General features: G+C 41.3%; 1 protein-coding gene across 1 annotated transcript in view; it reads right to left on the bottom strand.

The window, feature by feature from the left end:
- Positions 1-15,943, bottom strand: part of NIBAN1 (niban apoptosis regulator 1) — a 58,425-nt gene extending 42,482 nt beyond the window's left edge. Inside the window, exon 1 of the mRNA XM_062004191.1 lies at positions 15,803-15,943. Within this exon, the coding sequence (XP_061860175.1) occupies positions 15,803-15,857 (55 nt within the window). The 5' untranslated portion in view covers positions 15,858-15,943. The remainder of the gene's footprint in view (positions 1-15,802) is intronic.
- Between the last annotated feature and the right edge of the window lie 1,260 nt (positions 15,944-17,203).

The following is a 17,203-nucleotide window of genomic DNA, read 5'->3' on the forward strand; positions in this document are numbered from 1 at the left end:
ATGCTTTGGTGAGGTCCCTGCAATCCTCGTATCTTCAGCAGGGCCTCCATGCACTGACAAGCTAAAATTACTTGCCCATATACCACGGCAAAACATAACCAGAACATGTTCAGGGCCTGATTTTATTGCCATCTATGGTAGCAATACTTCAATTAATGTATTTAACAGTTTGCTTTCATTGCTCTCACCTTTGTACAATCAGTGATGGCGCTCCAGTTTTGTAAGTCTCAGTTATTCCATCATGGGTCTTCATAAGGTTCTCCCCTTAAATCCAATCTGAGCTCCTATCAACATGGATGCTAACAATTCCTCTCTTTTTGGAGAAGAACACAATTCTCTGTTCCGTTGACCCATATAAAAATTTAAATTCTTCATCTTTATGTGTTTTGTAAAATATTTTATTTAGGGGACTAAGAAAAAAGAGCCCTAAGAACATAACATGCAAGAGCTGATAAGAATAAAACAGCTTTTGTGTCATAAGAGTCTTATCTGGCAAATTTATGTATATCAGATTGCATTTTAATTTTCTGAATGCAGAAGGAATCATTAGTAATGCTACTTTAAACGTATCTAGCTCCAGTCTACTCAACTGCACTTCAAGCACACTATTATAGTTCATTTCACTGGGGAGGCAACCAGGCAGCAGTCTCATTTACAGACTCCTAACTGGGGAGAAGGATGCTCAAGGCACCTCTTCTTGGCAAAAGGAGTTACAAAATGTTTATGTTAGTGCAGGTCTTTATATGAAAATAGATTTTGGATAATAACAAACAACTATGATTACATGGTGCTGCTTTGAAATTTCAAAATTATACAATGTATTTTTCTTTGTGTCTTTCCCCAAACTCCTCAGTTAAGTGACTGCAGAGGATAAAGCAGTGCCTGTGATATGGTCTTGCTCCAGCCTCAGCAGAGCTGCTCTGCAAAAATTTGCCATAAGCCCATGTAAGCGTCCAATATCCACAGACTGCCTCTTAACAGAGTTAACACTCATTTTGAATCTCATCCAAATCTGAATTCCTCCAAAAGCTGCCTTCATGTACTGACTACAACTAAATTTCAAGCCATGTTTGCATTCTTCGATAGTGGCTTAAAGTCAGCCTGTGACCTTCTGAGAAACAAATGCAGGAAAGCTGCATAAATCCATATTCTTTGTTCATTTGGCTGGTGGGATACACCAAACTGATGAAGTGCAGAACGAGCACTGAAATTCCACAAAATATTTTCCCACCTAATAGCATCCAGTGTGGCTGCAATATCCCCCAAGAGCTCTTGAACCCACAACAACCTTTAAGAGACTTTTCTGTCCCTTGCTGTTACTCCTGAAGACCTCTAGTATACAGTGCAATCTTTTCTTCTGAGACACTACTGCAGCTGTGTGCTACTCATGCAGTAGCAAAACTTCTTTGTACCCTGGGACACTGTTTCTTCACTATTTATGCTTTGAAGCATCACTGAGCAATAACTTTGCCAATAGTTTCACCATAGGTTTTACAGAAAACCAGCAGTTTCATACAGACAGTCTCTTGGTTAATTAAAGAGCAGATCAGTGAAAACGATGAGCCAGGAATTTGGGGAAATTTTATTCACAAAATCTGATGATATGACTGATGGATTCTTTATAATTTCCAATGCAAAATCCACAGCCACTAGAAGAGATGGTACTAAAAAAGTGCATCTCAGGGTCTCTGCTTTACACCAAGCTTGACTGGCAAAGATGCACCAACCCTTCAAAAATAACTCAGGCTGAATCTTCTGGCTCCAAAAGTTTGAGTTTAAATGGAATCCTTATTTTTTCTTCTCATGTCTCCAATTCAGAGGTTAGGACAACAAAACATTGGCCTCAGATTTAACACATTGGTTTCCAATTTTGCTTGCAGACACGTCCCAGTGAGGAAAATATGCCTTAGCTAACAGCCACAAAAAGCAGTCTAGGAGAAGACAGACTTCTTAAAATCCATTTTGAATCAGTAACAAGGACAAGTCCTTGCATTATAATGACTTCACTTTTAGAAGAGGATAGTATACGTGGCTGAAAATTCAAAGGGATTTTTGACAATTACTTTTGCTGCCACTACTGTGAGGCAACTTCTTGTGTTTAAAGAATCGCTGGACACCAGCCACCAGCACCCCATGGCTGTGTGGTTTAGAAGAACCTTCTCTGAGAAGCAAAAAAAGCAAGCATCATATCTTATCTCATTCACAAATGACTGGTACAGAACAACATGAAGAAAGTTGGAGGTGATAATGCAGCCCTGCCTTCAAGATTGAGCAGATACTCTAACATGCTTTTTAAGGTCTTAATTTCCAAAGGTTCCCCTAATTTGTAAAATACTGTATCTTGAATTTGAAAGAAAACATAGAATTATAATAAAGAAACACATAAGATACAGAAATAAAACTGCTTTACTAGTCAGTACATGTTGGTGAGAGGGGTTAAAGTTATTTACATAAAAATAAGTCTTTTAAATGCATTAGAACTACAGTTTTTGCAAAACTGCTCTGGAAACTCAGTTTTTAAACATCCATTCTTCTGTGCTTGTCTACTCTATTTAAATTGCATATCTTCTGGTTAATGCATTATTCGGTCTGGAATAATTACACATCAGAGACATGCCTAATGAGCTAATCTTTAAACTCTGCAGAGCTAAAAAAAGACCCCAGGGCATGTTTTATGCATATAGAATGGCATCAGCTGACAAATATATGGCACAGTCCGTATTATTGTGGTTGCAACCAAGAACCACATGAATCAATGTTAAGGGTTCGTTTCTGCTTTATTCAGGATGACAGGACTTCTCAAGGAAAGCAAGAGTGTGTTCCATGATTGTGAGAATCCACTATTAAGATAAAAGAAAATTAGCCACACAGAATAGCAAAGAAAAGCAATACTGCAGTTTACCATCAGTGTGCAGGTCATTGGAAGACTCTACAAGGTTTTAAAAATCAAACATCTGCTACAAAAAGCAACAATGAATACAAATACTTGGATTTACAACTAAAACTAACAGGGGACAGAATTGACACTGAAATACTTTCAGTTACCATAACCATATTGTTTTAGACTTACATCAGACAAAAGCTATTTCAACAGGAAAACCTGTCTTAGCCAACAGCTGGAAAACTCATAGCCTTATTCTGGAAGGAAAGGGGACTTATTACTTTTTACAGATGTCTCCATTCCCATCATCCAAAAGAAGTTAAAAATATGAATAGAGAGATGGGGCCCATCTGAAATACGGCTTTCACATCCTCCCCAGGCTGCACACACTCATATCTCTGGCACCGATTCAGCCTACACTGCTATATGTAATGGTCACAGAAACTCAACCTGACATTTTGCACAGCATCCTCAAATTCAGCCTTAAATTTATTTTTGGTTCAGTCTCTCAGAAAATCTCATGTCCCTTCTAACAGCAAAACTTCAGACACTTCAGCTATCAGGGAGGTTAGATTTTATTTTTTAGATTATTGTTACAGGTGGTAACAATAAAAGCCCAGCCAGTGCTCACTTACACCATGTAGCCCCAGCACCCTGGGAGATCCGGCTGTTAGAGCACCTTCCAAGGCAAGTCTGATTTTGCTTTATATTCATGAAAGTAACACCTGCCAATGCCAAGTGTTATGGAAAGAGCACTGCAACTTTTCAGTTGACCACACTTCCTGCTGCCTAAATATTTAAGACACATTAAGGAAAAACCATGTAGCAAGATTAATAACTAAGAAACCACAAGCTCTTGCTCAAAATTACCACATACTATGTTATACCCTTACCAACACATTGGTTTTATATGTTTGTTTATGTTGGTAACTCCCTCGTATCTCAGTGTGGTTTCAGCTTTAGACATCTCCATTCCGGTATGAGATGTGTTGAGCAGCTTCATGTTTTTGTCATGCATAAGGGAAGATGGTGATAAATGCAGATGGAGTCTTCCTTCTTCATTCACATGGAACCCAACTTCTTCCTCTAACAAATGCCAGTGCTGCTTCAGTTTATGATTTATCACAACTACTTGACCACAGCTTCTAAGAGATTATCACAAACACATCAAGTTCTTAATGGCCTCAATGTCTGGTAGGACATCATTTCAAAGTAGCTGGCTGCTGGGCCTTCCTGCTCTCAGCTAAAAAGCAGTTGAAACTCAAGAGCGCAGGAGGAAGGAACTGACGCTGAGGTAGAGAACAGTGAGATATATACAACAACAAGGGGACCTTTCTTCTAGAACTTCTGAGGAAACCCCATAATGAGGACAACTGGATTGGCAAAGGAACTGCTGTGCCAATGAAATACTCATAGTCCCTCCAGCAGCACCTCTACTATGTACCATGAAACCAGAGAGAGACAAACAGGAGCTGAATCCTAATACTGGCCCTAAGAATGCAGTGTGGACAGTGTAGTAGACTGGTGAAGTGTAATGCATCTACAAGTAAGATTAAATTAGAGTTCAAGTTTTCAACATGCCTTGATTTTGGCATCCAGAGAGAGAGGTGCTCAAATAGCACATCAGTCCACACTGACGTGTGTCAGGACACTGGCACCCTTCCCCATTTCTTCAGTCTGTTTTTGTCAACAGGCTAATGGAAGTAGCTATGAACATCATTTTCTATTCAGCACATGATTTGCTTCTGTAGTTCAAAAAGTTTTTTTAACATCCTAGAAATCAACTTCTTCTATGAAATACATTGTGATGGCTGTGTCAAGACTTTGGTATGGGCTAAAAATACCTTTCACTTATAGGTCAGACTCAAATAAAGCTAATGGAAACTGACAGTGATGCTGTCCTGTGGCCTTTTACCAGTCTGCTCAAGACCTCTTTCCAAATAGCAGTGTTTGATTTGCATCACAAGCTGAATAAATGGAGAAGGAGGTTAACATTGATCACCATCCTGCTTTGGATAGAAAACTGCAGATTTTTGGGGTAAGCAAATGATTTATTATGCTTCATGTTTAAATGAAGCACACCTCCTTCATGGAGTCCACACTTGGATTAACTGGATTGACTTTCCTGGAATAAATCCTCCTGTGCAAGACATAAAGGTTTGCCTCAGAGGATTTCTGATTGTTTACCTTTTTTTAAACCAAAGATGCAGGAACAACTGTGGTTCCAGCTTATCAAGGCTTCCATGCAAGGTATAGAAGGCTACGCGAGATAGGTGTGCACTCACCAAGCCCTCATTTTGGTACATTATTATACTAAACAATACTTCCAAGATCCAATCCACAAAGTGCCAAAGACTGGCTTGGTTTGTACAAAACATGACTCCTCATGACCAATCCAGCAGCTGTGGTACATTTACATACAGATTTTTCCAAGAGTTTACGGCTTTGTTTCAGTGCATCACCCTTTCCTCCATACACAACCAATCTGCTGATTCCAGACTGCACGGGAAGTGGCCATGTCTTCACCATGCTTGATGACATTTGCTACTTTTTTTTTTGGTTTTGAGGGATGTTTGGGTTTTAGAATAACTTTTTTAACATTACCTTGTAGGAAATGGCATAGTCCCTGTCTAAGCCCTTCCTTCTTCATTAAATATAGGGCAGTATGACAGACCTACATTCTTAGCACTGTTCCATTACATGATCATTTTGCCTTCTGTAAATTCAGATCTTCTCTGAGAGTTGTCCACAAGGTGGGTAAACAAAATTCCATCCAATCCTCTCTTTCCTTGCTATAGCTACAAAGCTCATTGCAAGCTTAGTAAAACCACTAATAAAGACCCAAATGACTATCATTATATTTTAAAAGCACATGAAAATCAAAAATTCATGTCTCCTCTGTATCTTTGATACAGTCTCCAATTCTACATACACTTTTAAGGAGTGGTGAGGCACTGGACCAGATTGCCCAGGGAGGCTGGGGATGCTCCATCCCTGCAAGCATCCAAGGCCAGGCTGGATGGGACTTTGAGCATCCTGGTCTAGTGGAAGGTGTCCCTGTCAATGGCAGGGGGTTGGACTGTGATCTTTAAAGGTCTCTTCCAACCCAAACCATTCTATGACTTTACAATCTTTTCTCCTCCAAAAGCATCATAAATCCCCCCATCAACTTATATCAGCTGACAATCTGGATGATTTTTGGGATCCTCTTGCAGACACATCAAATGCAACCCTGACACCTGGCTACTTCCCTCCAGTCAGTCACCAACCTCAAATAGCAGTTTTGCTGCTGCTTCCTGGGCTCAGGGCAAGGACTGATGGAGCACAGCAGCAGTGGTTAAAGCTACTTTTCTTTACAACTACATCTAAAAATACCATCTTCTAATCAACTTCAGACGGCACCTACCCCATTCATTGCAGAGCTCTGAAAGTTTGTGGTGAGCTGGAAATAGCAGGAACTTGATTTATATTTAAGGTAGGTAAATACCACTCCATAGAAATAGGTCATGTTTCTGTGTCTGCTATAAAATGTAAAGCTGGACAAAAATATATGTCACTTATAGGAGAAGCTCCCAAACGGCTCCTGCCATCACCTTCTTCTGATTTACTGAAATGCTGTGTACCTGCAGTCAGCACTGAGCACAGCCAGAGCCCAGCTGGAAATCTGGGGAGAGCATTAAAATGGCCAGTTCCCTGAAAAATTAAGCACTATGTTTGTCAATCCCCAAATTAATAGCCATAACTCCTCCTGCATGAAATAAAATACCACCACCCATCACAGATCAGCTGATTTATGGCTGCACAGTACTTTTTAGCTTGGCAGGTGTACAGGAAATCTCAGAAAGAAGAACCAACCCAAACAAAAAATCTGGAGCTGCCTTTGCACCCTGGTCTCTCTTAAGCATCAGTGGAGAGTTCAGGGCCTCAGATCCACAGTCCTTTTTCACCTAACATAGTAAGCTTATATAGTAGAAAGTTGTGTTTGCTTTGTGGTATTCCCTTTCTCTACAGAGGTGAACAGCTGCTGGTAGCTATGGGTTTTGCAGATATTTGCTAGACTGCACAAAGGGCAAATCTGGAAACAAGGGGATTTATATCAGTAGGTAAGCACTGGCAGTGGTTAGAAACCCTTCCTATTCGCCTCTGGTTTCCCATATTCCAGCTCTATGTCCCCCAACATCTCCCCTATGAACTAATTTTCTTACACCATTACTAATGTAGTCCATTACCATTACAACATTACCTTACAAGATCACCATCATTTGAAAAGGCATCACTGATGATGATGGGGTCAGTTGAGAGTCCAAAAACAAGCCAGGCACCGATGTGGGTGGCTTTCTCAGGATGTCACCTGGCCAGAAACCGTAACACAGAGGACGCACCACATTCAATGTTTAAGCAATGATATGTAGAACAAACAGCCTGAAGACTGGCTGACATGCTCACTTTGTATAAATCTCAAAAGCAAAATTTATTCTGAAGGAATAAATTGCTCCTACACAGAGTGAGTAGTGAGATTGAAACCTCTGCCACTGTTTTCCACCCTGGGGTTACTGCATTACTGCACCCCATGGCTGCAACTATCCCAGTCCACAGAGTAGCCTGCTGCAAGGCATGGTTTGAGGGAGTCCCGAAGGAGTGCACGCTGCTCTGAGCTAAAGGGTTGGCACAGCACCCTGCAAGATCCTGGAGCATGACCACACACCTGCAACAGCCAGTGACAAACATCTGCCCATCATCACGGTCATGCACTGATGGCTGATGTGGCGCTTCCCCTGATCACATCAGGCCCGTCACGTGTTCAGTAGAAAACTACCTGACAGACACTTGGCTGGGGTGACACTGAACAGGAATTGCAGGACAACACTGGATGTGTCATCCACAATGAAAGCCTCTGTAGCATCTGCATGCTCCCTAGGAACCCCGTTGCTCAGGGTAAGGCAGAACAGGCATAGAATCAAGATCATCACAAAGAACACCAAAAAGTTCTTTTTAATAACCATTTTTATTAGAAAATTTATTTCTTAAAGAAATTAACTACTCTTTACATCAATTATTTCCTAGAAGAATTTCAACTATATAAAACTAATCTACATATTTTTAAAAATTATATTGCTAATCTAAGCAGAAGAATCCATGAGTCAGCCTCGCTTTTGTTTTCTACTTCCTGACATTGCTAGCTAAGACAACTACCTGGCTTTGGAAGAAAGACACAATAACTAAATAATAACTTTGGTAGCACTACAGTGGTCTGATATATAGCCTTAAAGCTGTAGTACTATCCAGAGTGTAAGAGCAACTGTTTGTCTGAGGAAGTCTTAGAACAGAGGCACGAAGACAAAAGGCTTATGATTTCAAAAATTAACCCTTAATTAAATACTCAGAGAAACTGATTCACCAGCATCTTAGCTTATGTATGTCAAGTTAAGCATTAGTACAGAAGCATACCAAATCTTTTTTAGATATAAAACTAATTGAAAAAATACAAGATAAAGGTTTTAGAAAACACAAACAGAAAGATCCTTTCTTCATACAAGTTTGAGCCATTTCCACAAGAGTTAATTTTGCTTTATGTAAGAGTTGGCCTTGTTTCATCACTGTCCTTTAACTGCAAAAAACAATTAAAATGCTTGTGTGTGTGTGTGTGTGTGTGTGTTCAAAAACTTGAAGCCATTTTTAATTGTTCTTTAAGTGCAAAGAGAACAGCATGTTTATTATATGCAAAGGCAAAAGCTGTAGAAAGAAATGCTGCTATACTTTAAAAGTAGTCATGACCATACTGTTTTTGAATATCATTCTTCCAGATCTAGACAGGGTCTTTTCAGCTGCTACTGCCCAAAGGCATCAACAACAAAGCTGCTTTAATCATCTCAGAGCTTGCTTTTACTCCCTTTAATATCAATAAAATTTCTATCAGATGCAAACACTGTCTTATAATTTATGGACAAGTTGCACTAACTAAAGTATCTCCAATCCTCGGGATTTCTGAAAATACAAAGTACATCAGACTCCACATTTAGGGTGTATCTCAAATACAGGCTTTTTGTGCAAAGGTGAGCATATGTCTCACTTTTTCTATTGAAAAGAAGCTCTTTGATGCCCACGCTTAATTCAACATTCTACGTAGTTTCTTTTACATAGACAGCAGAAAATGATGAAAAACGCTACCTGCCTTCCCCTACCAGCCAGTGGTTTCCCTTCACTCATACTACCTGAAAAAGACCTTCCCCAGAAAGAAACTACTTCTCAGTTTTCAAAGCCAGGCTCTGTGGTACATGTATACAGCACTTCAGCTTTAAGGTTAGTTTTTGTGCCTGTAATACTGCATGCCCTGGTGTAAGGGAGCCTGAGATGATCATACTTAACAGGTGAGGAGCCTCACCCAGCTTCCCAGATGCTTTGGCCACAAAATGGATAACTGTGTTTACAAAACCTCCAAGCCATTTACAGAAAGTAAATGAGATGTAATCACGGACAATCCCTTTACTGACAAACTGAAGAAGAAAATCTTACCTCTTGCTTTAAGAAAATTCTTGACCATGCCTCTTACAAGACAACATGACTGTAAACTTCAAAAATCGGTCATAGTATTTTTGAAAGAAGTTAATAAATGGCACTATATGAACAATGGAAACTGAGCAGAGAAGATACCTTTTGCCTTCATCTACCACACACAAAATATGGAAGTTACCAAGTACAGTAAATTCTGCTCAAGCTGTGTGGCAAATACCTTCCCATCAATCATGAACCTGGCCGACTTTTGCTTGCATTCAGCATGAAGCTAGGATAAAGTGCCTGGCCTTCTGAATTAACGAATATAAGTATCAAATAGAAGTTGCCTTTCCTTTCCAACACAGATAGGCACCATTTGTTAGAACTATGAGATGAAAATCTGCTACTGGCTCCAACAGCAACAAACTCTCTGAGGAATAAAACTTCAGAGAAAGCAAGTAAAGTCAAAAGGAATTTTCTTCAAAATCTTACTTAAGGTCTTTGAGAACTTGGAAACTTAGCAAGGTATATGTCATGATGAATAGAATCCCATATCCACATTGAAATTGGAATGTCCTACACACTCTGCTTTATTTTTTCATTCTTTTGGTATTTATGTCTATATGGATTGGGCTAGATAGTACCTGCAAAGTGCTAACCCATAGTCAGGAATTCTGGATTTGACAAGCGTCTGTGAAATAAAATACTACTCTGCATCTTTGTCATAATTTGGGAACTGTAGAAAATTCTATCAACTTCTACCATAAACCTCAGAATGTGAAAATGAAAACCACCCTCTCAGAGCTATGAAGTAGATACTCCTAAGTACAGAGAGATACCACATTTCTGCTCTACGTGATGCTACAGCCATGCTCACCTGTGGAAAATGAAAGAGAGGATTTTGAAAACATGGCAAGACAGAGCTTGTAACAGGCCAAGGGAAGAGTGTAGTAAGTGCAGCAGTTACAAAACTGCTATACTTGCAGCCATATACCAAATTAAAATCAGGACTATGTGACAGTTTAAAGCAGAAAATCCAACATGCAGTCTGAGTGCCTGTCCAAAAAAGGCCAACTTTTCCACAAATTAATTCCAAGTTATTCTTTTGTCCTCCAGCATCCCTGCTCATGGCTTTGTGCATGCTGGCTGGCTGCTGGTGAGAATTTCAATCCAGAGCTTTATCAGGCACTTGAGTTATCTCCCTCCAAGTCGATGGGACTTATCTCTGTGCAACCAATAGTATTTGTTCGGACTGTTTGCTGTAAAGCTAGTAACCAATTTTTTTATCTAGTCTTTTTAGTAAAGGGTAAACCAGGCTTCAGTCTCTAAAACATGAGTGAATAGTAGGCCATCTGCTTTTTCTAAGTACACTGCACATAGGAGGAACACATCTAAAGTGTTTTAGCCTTGTGCCAAAATGCCCTGTCTTAATTAGTACCATACTGAAATTCACAGGCAAAACAAATGGCTAGAAAGAAATTTCTTGCAGACATTAAGCTTTCACTGCTGAATGAAAAGAAAAATGTCTGGAAAGTCTGCTTGGAAAAAAGTACTGAACAATGAGGAAACCCACAGGGTACATCCCTGGGTACTGCAGGGTCACTGCACCACTGCTGTGTCCCTCAGCCAGACTGTCCCATCTGCCTGGGTAAGGAAAGAGATAGAATGGAGGGAAGGAAGAAAGAAAAACTGCATTTAAACGAACAAATCAAAAGCAAATTACTATGAAGTTTCTTTCCCTGGACAGTTTTATGTTTATAGACATAGGTAGACTTGAAACAGTCAAGTACCTTCAATAACAAAAAACCTTCAGAGAAGTTCAAATTTTTTGCATGCTAAATTCTTCTGAAGATGTGCCTGTTGAAATTACTGTTGTTGAGTGCTTGAAATCTCTCCACCTCCTCAAATTCAGAACAATTTGCTCCCAACAGAGCACACATGAGAGAGCAGAGCTTGGTCCCCAGTACTGCTGCTGCTGAGACTGCAGAAATGGAAAATCATAAACTCTCTCAGGGCCATTAACACCTTCCCCTCACTGCAAGATCTGCTTTCTTAATCGCTTCTTGTCTAATATTAGAGACCCAAAGCAAATATTTTCAATCAGCAGTCTGGAAATCTCAGGCACAATCTCTCTGGGCATACCACTAGGTTGTTTTAAAAGGTGCTTTCATCTTCCTCCCCAATGCCAAGATTGCGCCTTGAGTCTGTAACTCCCCGCTACTGCCTAACACGGCTCCTTGCTGGGTGTAACGTTCATTATCATGAGACAAATCATGCACTGGACACTTCCCACCCCAAGGTTAGCCCACGCTTCATCAACCTGAAAGCATGGATTTTTTTAATAAACTCTTTTCACATGATCAACTCCCAGTCTCTTAATTATTACTGCCATTTTTTAAACTCATCTATTTCATCCAAATCCTGAATAATTTCCAGGCAGTCCCATCAAAACCCTACAAAAGATTATCTCTGCTATAAGTCTTTCCTTCTTTTTTAAGGGCTCAGTCCAAAACTCTGAGGAATTACTATAAAAATTACTTTTAAGTTGAAGGGGGCTTGACATTATTTTACTGCTTATAATGCGTGTACTTAAAATATCTTCAGAATGTTAAATAAATGGGAAAAAATTTCTTTTTTTCCATAGGTATGGTTAGAAAAGCAGGCTCACATTAGACAGAACAGAAGACACCTTTGAAACTGTTAAGGTTTCAAGCCTCACAATGCTGCAGTGCATGTGGTCCGGCTCTCCTTGCTGGCATTACATGGCCTCCTGTTCTACTCACCATCTCCCAGTGGACACAAGCTGCTCCCAGTGCTCACAAGAGTCTCTGATGACTTATTTTTCCATTATTTTACTATGACATTAATTTCCTCCAGGTAGGAGTAAATATATCAAGTTTTGACATTTTATTCACAATTTCATCCCACAACAATGATCAACTTTCATTCATTTCCACTTTAAAAAGACAAAAGACTTTGTGATGGCTTGCAAAAAATAACTTAATGTTATATATATAGTTTCTTAAGGCAAAGATTTTCTGAGTATGCAAATTGTTTTGTAAAACATTGTCACCTCCCAAGTAAGTCTTTAGGCAGCCTGTGAGGTACCTGTCCCCAATTCAAACTTCACATGGGTGATCCCTGCCCTTTCAATTTCAAGAACAGCCTAACATGTATCATACTGCAAAGAACACTTGAAAAATTACACATTGGCATAATACATTCTCTTCTTAGGCATTATTTGCTGCTGGAAATGCACATTACCAGGTCAATAATATCAGTTGACTTTCAGGTGTTGCTCAAGATATAGCCCCATGTACAAGTATATAGAGCTCTCAGTGATTTGAAATTTGGCTGGCCCAATACTACCCCTTCTTCTGTAAAAGCACAGAAGTTGAAACAGTTTTAGGTGGCAATCACAACCTTTGCATTCAGTAACCAAGGCTCTGTGTAGGATGCCTTCATGATTTTGTCTGGGATTCATTTCTCCAACTGGTCTGACAAGGCTCACGCTTATTCACCCGTGGGGAACCACAGCGAGCAAAGCGTCTCCTAGGCTCGACCTGGGGGTGCCCATGCCGAGGGCCATGTTCTCGCTGGTTTATGTAGACACCTACATCTATGTTTTTACATACTTTTTTTACATAATTTTACATATCACATAATTTTTGTCCTTGTTTTCTTCTTCTCTCATCCCTCAAACAATGTGAGCAAACAAGTCTTTTGGAAATTAGAAAACCTAGATTTTTATGCATGATGATGAAGAAACTGTATCAGTTTATTGCTGAAAACTCCATCCACCCCTTTAGCCCTCAGTCCGTCATTTCCATTCCTTACATTGTGTTTTAGCTTAAATGCTTTCTAAACAAGTTATAAGGCTTTACAACACAGCAAACTGGCTTCAGACAAATTGAATTACCATTACGGCAACAGAAAATTAAATGACGCCATCGTAACAACAACCATGCAGCAATCCTGCTACACATTCAAGGAGTCATATCTAACTGCCCCATGCAATTCTGGCTAACTTTCCCTTGCAGGGAGCAGTCCAGCATGCTGCAGAGCTGACATGCCATTCAAATAGTTTTCTCTGATGCAGGCTGAGGTTAGTGTGGCAGGAACTGACTCAAAGGATGCCAGTGTTCAATCACAGTAAGCTTCTGCTACAAAGGCAAGGAGATGAGGGCACCAAGCCATGCTAAGGGAGATGCAAATATCTAGTGCTGAAACCAGGACACATAGACTGCAAGGATAAATTTACCAAAGTACTGCTTAGGATGGCACATTAGAGATGATCTAGACCAAATTCTCACTTGAAGTAATACTCAGGATTTCCTGGCTTGAGTCTACTGATATTTGTGCCAATATGAGTGAGCATCTCAAATGCACAAAGTTTGGAGAACATCATTGGCTGCAATTTCTGAATAGGATGTGTGAGGCAGCATCCTTGAGCTTTTTGTCTCACATTTTCTCTTTACCAACGCTGTCCCATTTGAGTACCATTGATAGTTCCACTGATCAAAAGCAGATATCTCCCTTTTTACTGAGGACACTCCTGGTTCATCTTTGAAAGAAAAAGAGATCAAAAGATCTCAGTCACCCAGTAAAACCCAGCTAACTTTTACAAAACCAGCTAAAAAATGTGCTGCTTATTGAATCTACAGAATTAGCAATTCAGTCCCCTTCCTCTTCATGATGTATATGTCAGATAAGCAAGGTCTGAATCTTGCAGACTCCAACCTCAACACGCACAGTAGGTTTGGCAAATTGGCTGGACTGCACTCTATTTTGATTTAAGATGCTCTTCTCAATTAATTTTCCTTCCTGGAAGTACTAATTTATAGGCAGCCTCTATATAAAGTGCCTCATAACTTATTTTTCAAAGCAAGAATTTAGAGTGAGAGATCCTCACAGCAAGAATAGCCGACTTGAGCCAGGAGATAAGCACAATCTTTAGTTTCTTTTTTTCAAAATGATTTCACTTTATCACTTGTCGCTGCAAAGATGTGATAGAAGTGGGAGACACCTCTAGTTTGCCTTTCTCCCACCAGTCTTTTCAGGCACTCACAAATGCCCTCACTCACTCTGGGACCAGAAAATTTGAAATGCTGGAACTGTGGAAACAAAGCTTTGGCTGTCACACAGGGATGAGTGTAAAGAGAAAAAAAGAAATCTGTGGAGGTTGCAGCCTCATGAGACCTAAAACCTCCCTCAGTGAGGCAGGACAGAATGAGAATACTTAGGGGACATTATAGAAAAATCTCCACGTGTGAGGCCAGCAGTTTTGCTGATTACTTTTTGGGTTAAAGCCATTTAATATCTGGATGTCCTTCCAACATCCCTTGGGAATCCCTTGAGAGATCCACTGTGATTTCAAGAGTCCTAACAGAGCAACAGTTCAACATATGCACTCCCCCTGCACCAAAAAGCGTAACCGAATAAAAGGCCAAGCTTGGCTGTGGGCACCACCCAGGAGTCACCCTACAGTCTGAATCATCAGCACTCAGTTTGATGTTCCAGTCAACAGCACAGAGGACACTCAGGCTCCAGCTGTAGAATACATAACATACTGGAATAAGGTTTGCTTTTCACATGCAAACTTTTACTTCTCTGTAAATCTCCAGCCTTAAAATTTGCTTTGTAAATACCTCCTACCTTACCAATAAGAAGCACAGGTAGACAGGCAAAAGCAAGATGTATTTCATCTTTTAACTACTCAAGTAATAAAAGTAGTCCCTAAAATACAGAATTATGCTCTTTTCCTTCACAGTTTAATAGCACAATGCATAAATTGAAAGCAATTTTCTCTCTCCTAACATTTTAATGGGATAAAAATTTGTTCATTACACAAGTCTGAATAGTTTACCTATATGCCCACTTAATAGTTTTCCCAGCGCCTTCAATGGGCTTTGCTAAACATCAGGCCATATAGTCTGGATCCGATCTACCTTGGGAAAACCTAGTGCCTTAAAAGTTGCAGCTGCCGGAGCCTGGAGCTGGGGAATTGGGACTTTAACAACACACGGACAGTTTCAGGTCGCATCTCTCCACACTTTGAAAACTTTTGTCGTCTACTCTTCGGCATCTCATCAACAACTCACTCATCGGGGTTGTTTCAAACACTGCCGTTTAAGAGACCTGCCTGCCCGAAATGGTATCGAACACTCTTCCTCTCCGAATCATCCAGCTGTGTGCCCACATCGCGCCGACCGCACTGGCTCCCGAGCGCTGCCCGCTGCCCGAGAGCCGCCCGCTGCGCCGCGCCCGCCTCCGGCCCCGAGCGGGACCCCAGGATTTCCTCCACTCGCCCCCCTCCCCTCCTCCCAGTGCTTTTCTGCCAGCCTTCCCACCAGCAACCACGACTACATATACAGTGGTCTCGGAGAGAAAAAGCCCGAGAAAGCAGCCGTCCGCCTCGCCTCGCCCTACCTCGGATGTAGGTGCACTTGCTCTCGTCCAGATGGCTGGAGGCAGAGCCACCCATGCTGCCGCCGGCGCGGGGCAGCTGTGCGGGCCGCTCCGGCAGCGCTGCGAAGAGCACCGCCCAGCCCGGCCCGGCCCCGTGCCCGCTTTCTCCCTCAGCCAACCACCCGGCCCGGCCCAGCCCGGCTCGGCCCCGCGCTCCGCACCCGCTTCCTCACTCAGGCGCCGCCTCCCGCCCGCCGCCGCTAGAAGGAGGTCGGGGCCCGACGCAGGTATGGCTTCTGTGGCCCCTGCTCCCCGCCTCCTCTCCGCCTCCTCTCGCTAACTCCCTCTACTCCAGCCACCCTCCAGCCTTGCCCAAGAGGGGAACCCGGGGTTGCCCCTCGCCTGTCTGGGAAATGTAGAAGCAGAAGGTGTCAGGAGGCTCCAGCAGCAGTTGCAGAGGCAATGGAGAACCCTCCATCTGCAAGGCAAAAGGGGTGTGCCTCCTAGGCATCCCTCTTCCCAGCTTTTTTCTTTGGTCCATCAAAATGCACAGCACTACTGTCTCCTCTTGCCCATGTGTCACTTCTTACCCCCACTTCAAAATCTGGAGACATCCCTTGAAGTTTCTTTGGAGACTACTTGAACCACTTCAACACTTTTGAAGAAGAAGGAAGAAACATCCTTCAAAGAGGATGCCGCCCTCTACAAGACATGTTGAGATACCATGATGGTTACATGGTTTAGCCCTCAAGGCCATACCTTCCTGCTCCCATCAGCCTCTCTCTGGGAATTCTGGTGGCCTATATAGGATGCTATTGCATATATGATTCCACAATGAACATTGGACACGCAGGCACTAAAATATACAGCACTTCAGCAAAAACTGTCCAACCAACTCCCTAAAAAATGCAAGAGCACCAGTTATGCAGATCTTTGGCACATCAGTGTGCAACAGTATGGAACAGGCTATCCAAATTTCTTTATCTCTGAATACTAATTTCAGTTAGGCTTTATACAATATGTGACTTTGAGATATTTTCTTCTGGTTTACCATTTTTATAATGCAAATTCAGTTGATTAGGAATGGGCTGCATGCCACACATTTGTGTGCCTCATATGTTTAGTATGAAGCTGATGAGTTGCAATGAACATGGACTGCACTGACACACTGGAGATGGACAGTGACTGAAAGTTATGCGTTTTAGACTTAAGTACTTGTCATTCAACTTGTACATGTCTATCACCTGGTGTAAAATTGCTTTAACATCACTAAGTTTTGCTCACACAGTTGTGCATAAACAATGTTTAATACTTTGCCACTCAGTTGATCACAGGATGGTTAAAAATTTGAGGGTTGTATCTTAAAACTTTTTAAACCAACACTAAACTTGATCAGATTAGAAATATTGAAGATGACATCAA

Source organism: Colius striatus, chromosome 10 (genome assembly GCF_028858725.1).
Source record: "Colius striatus isolate bColStr4 chromosome 10, bColStr4.1.hap1, whole genome shotgun sequence".
Lineage (NCBI taxonomy): Eukaryota > Metazoa > Chordata > Aves > Coliiformes > Coliidae > Colius > Colius striatus.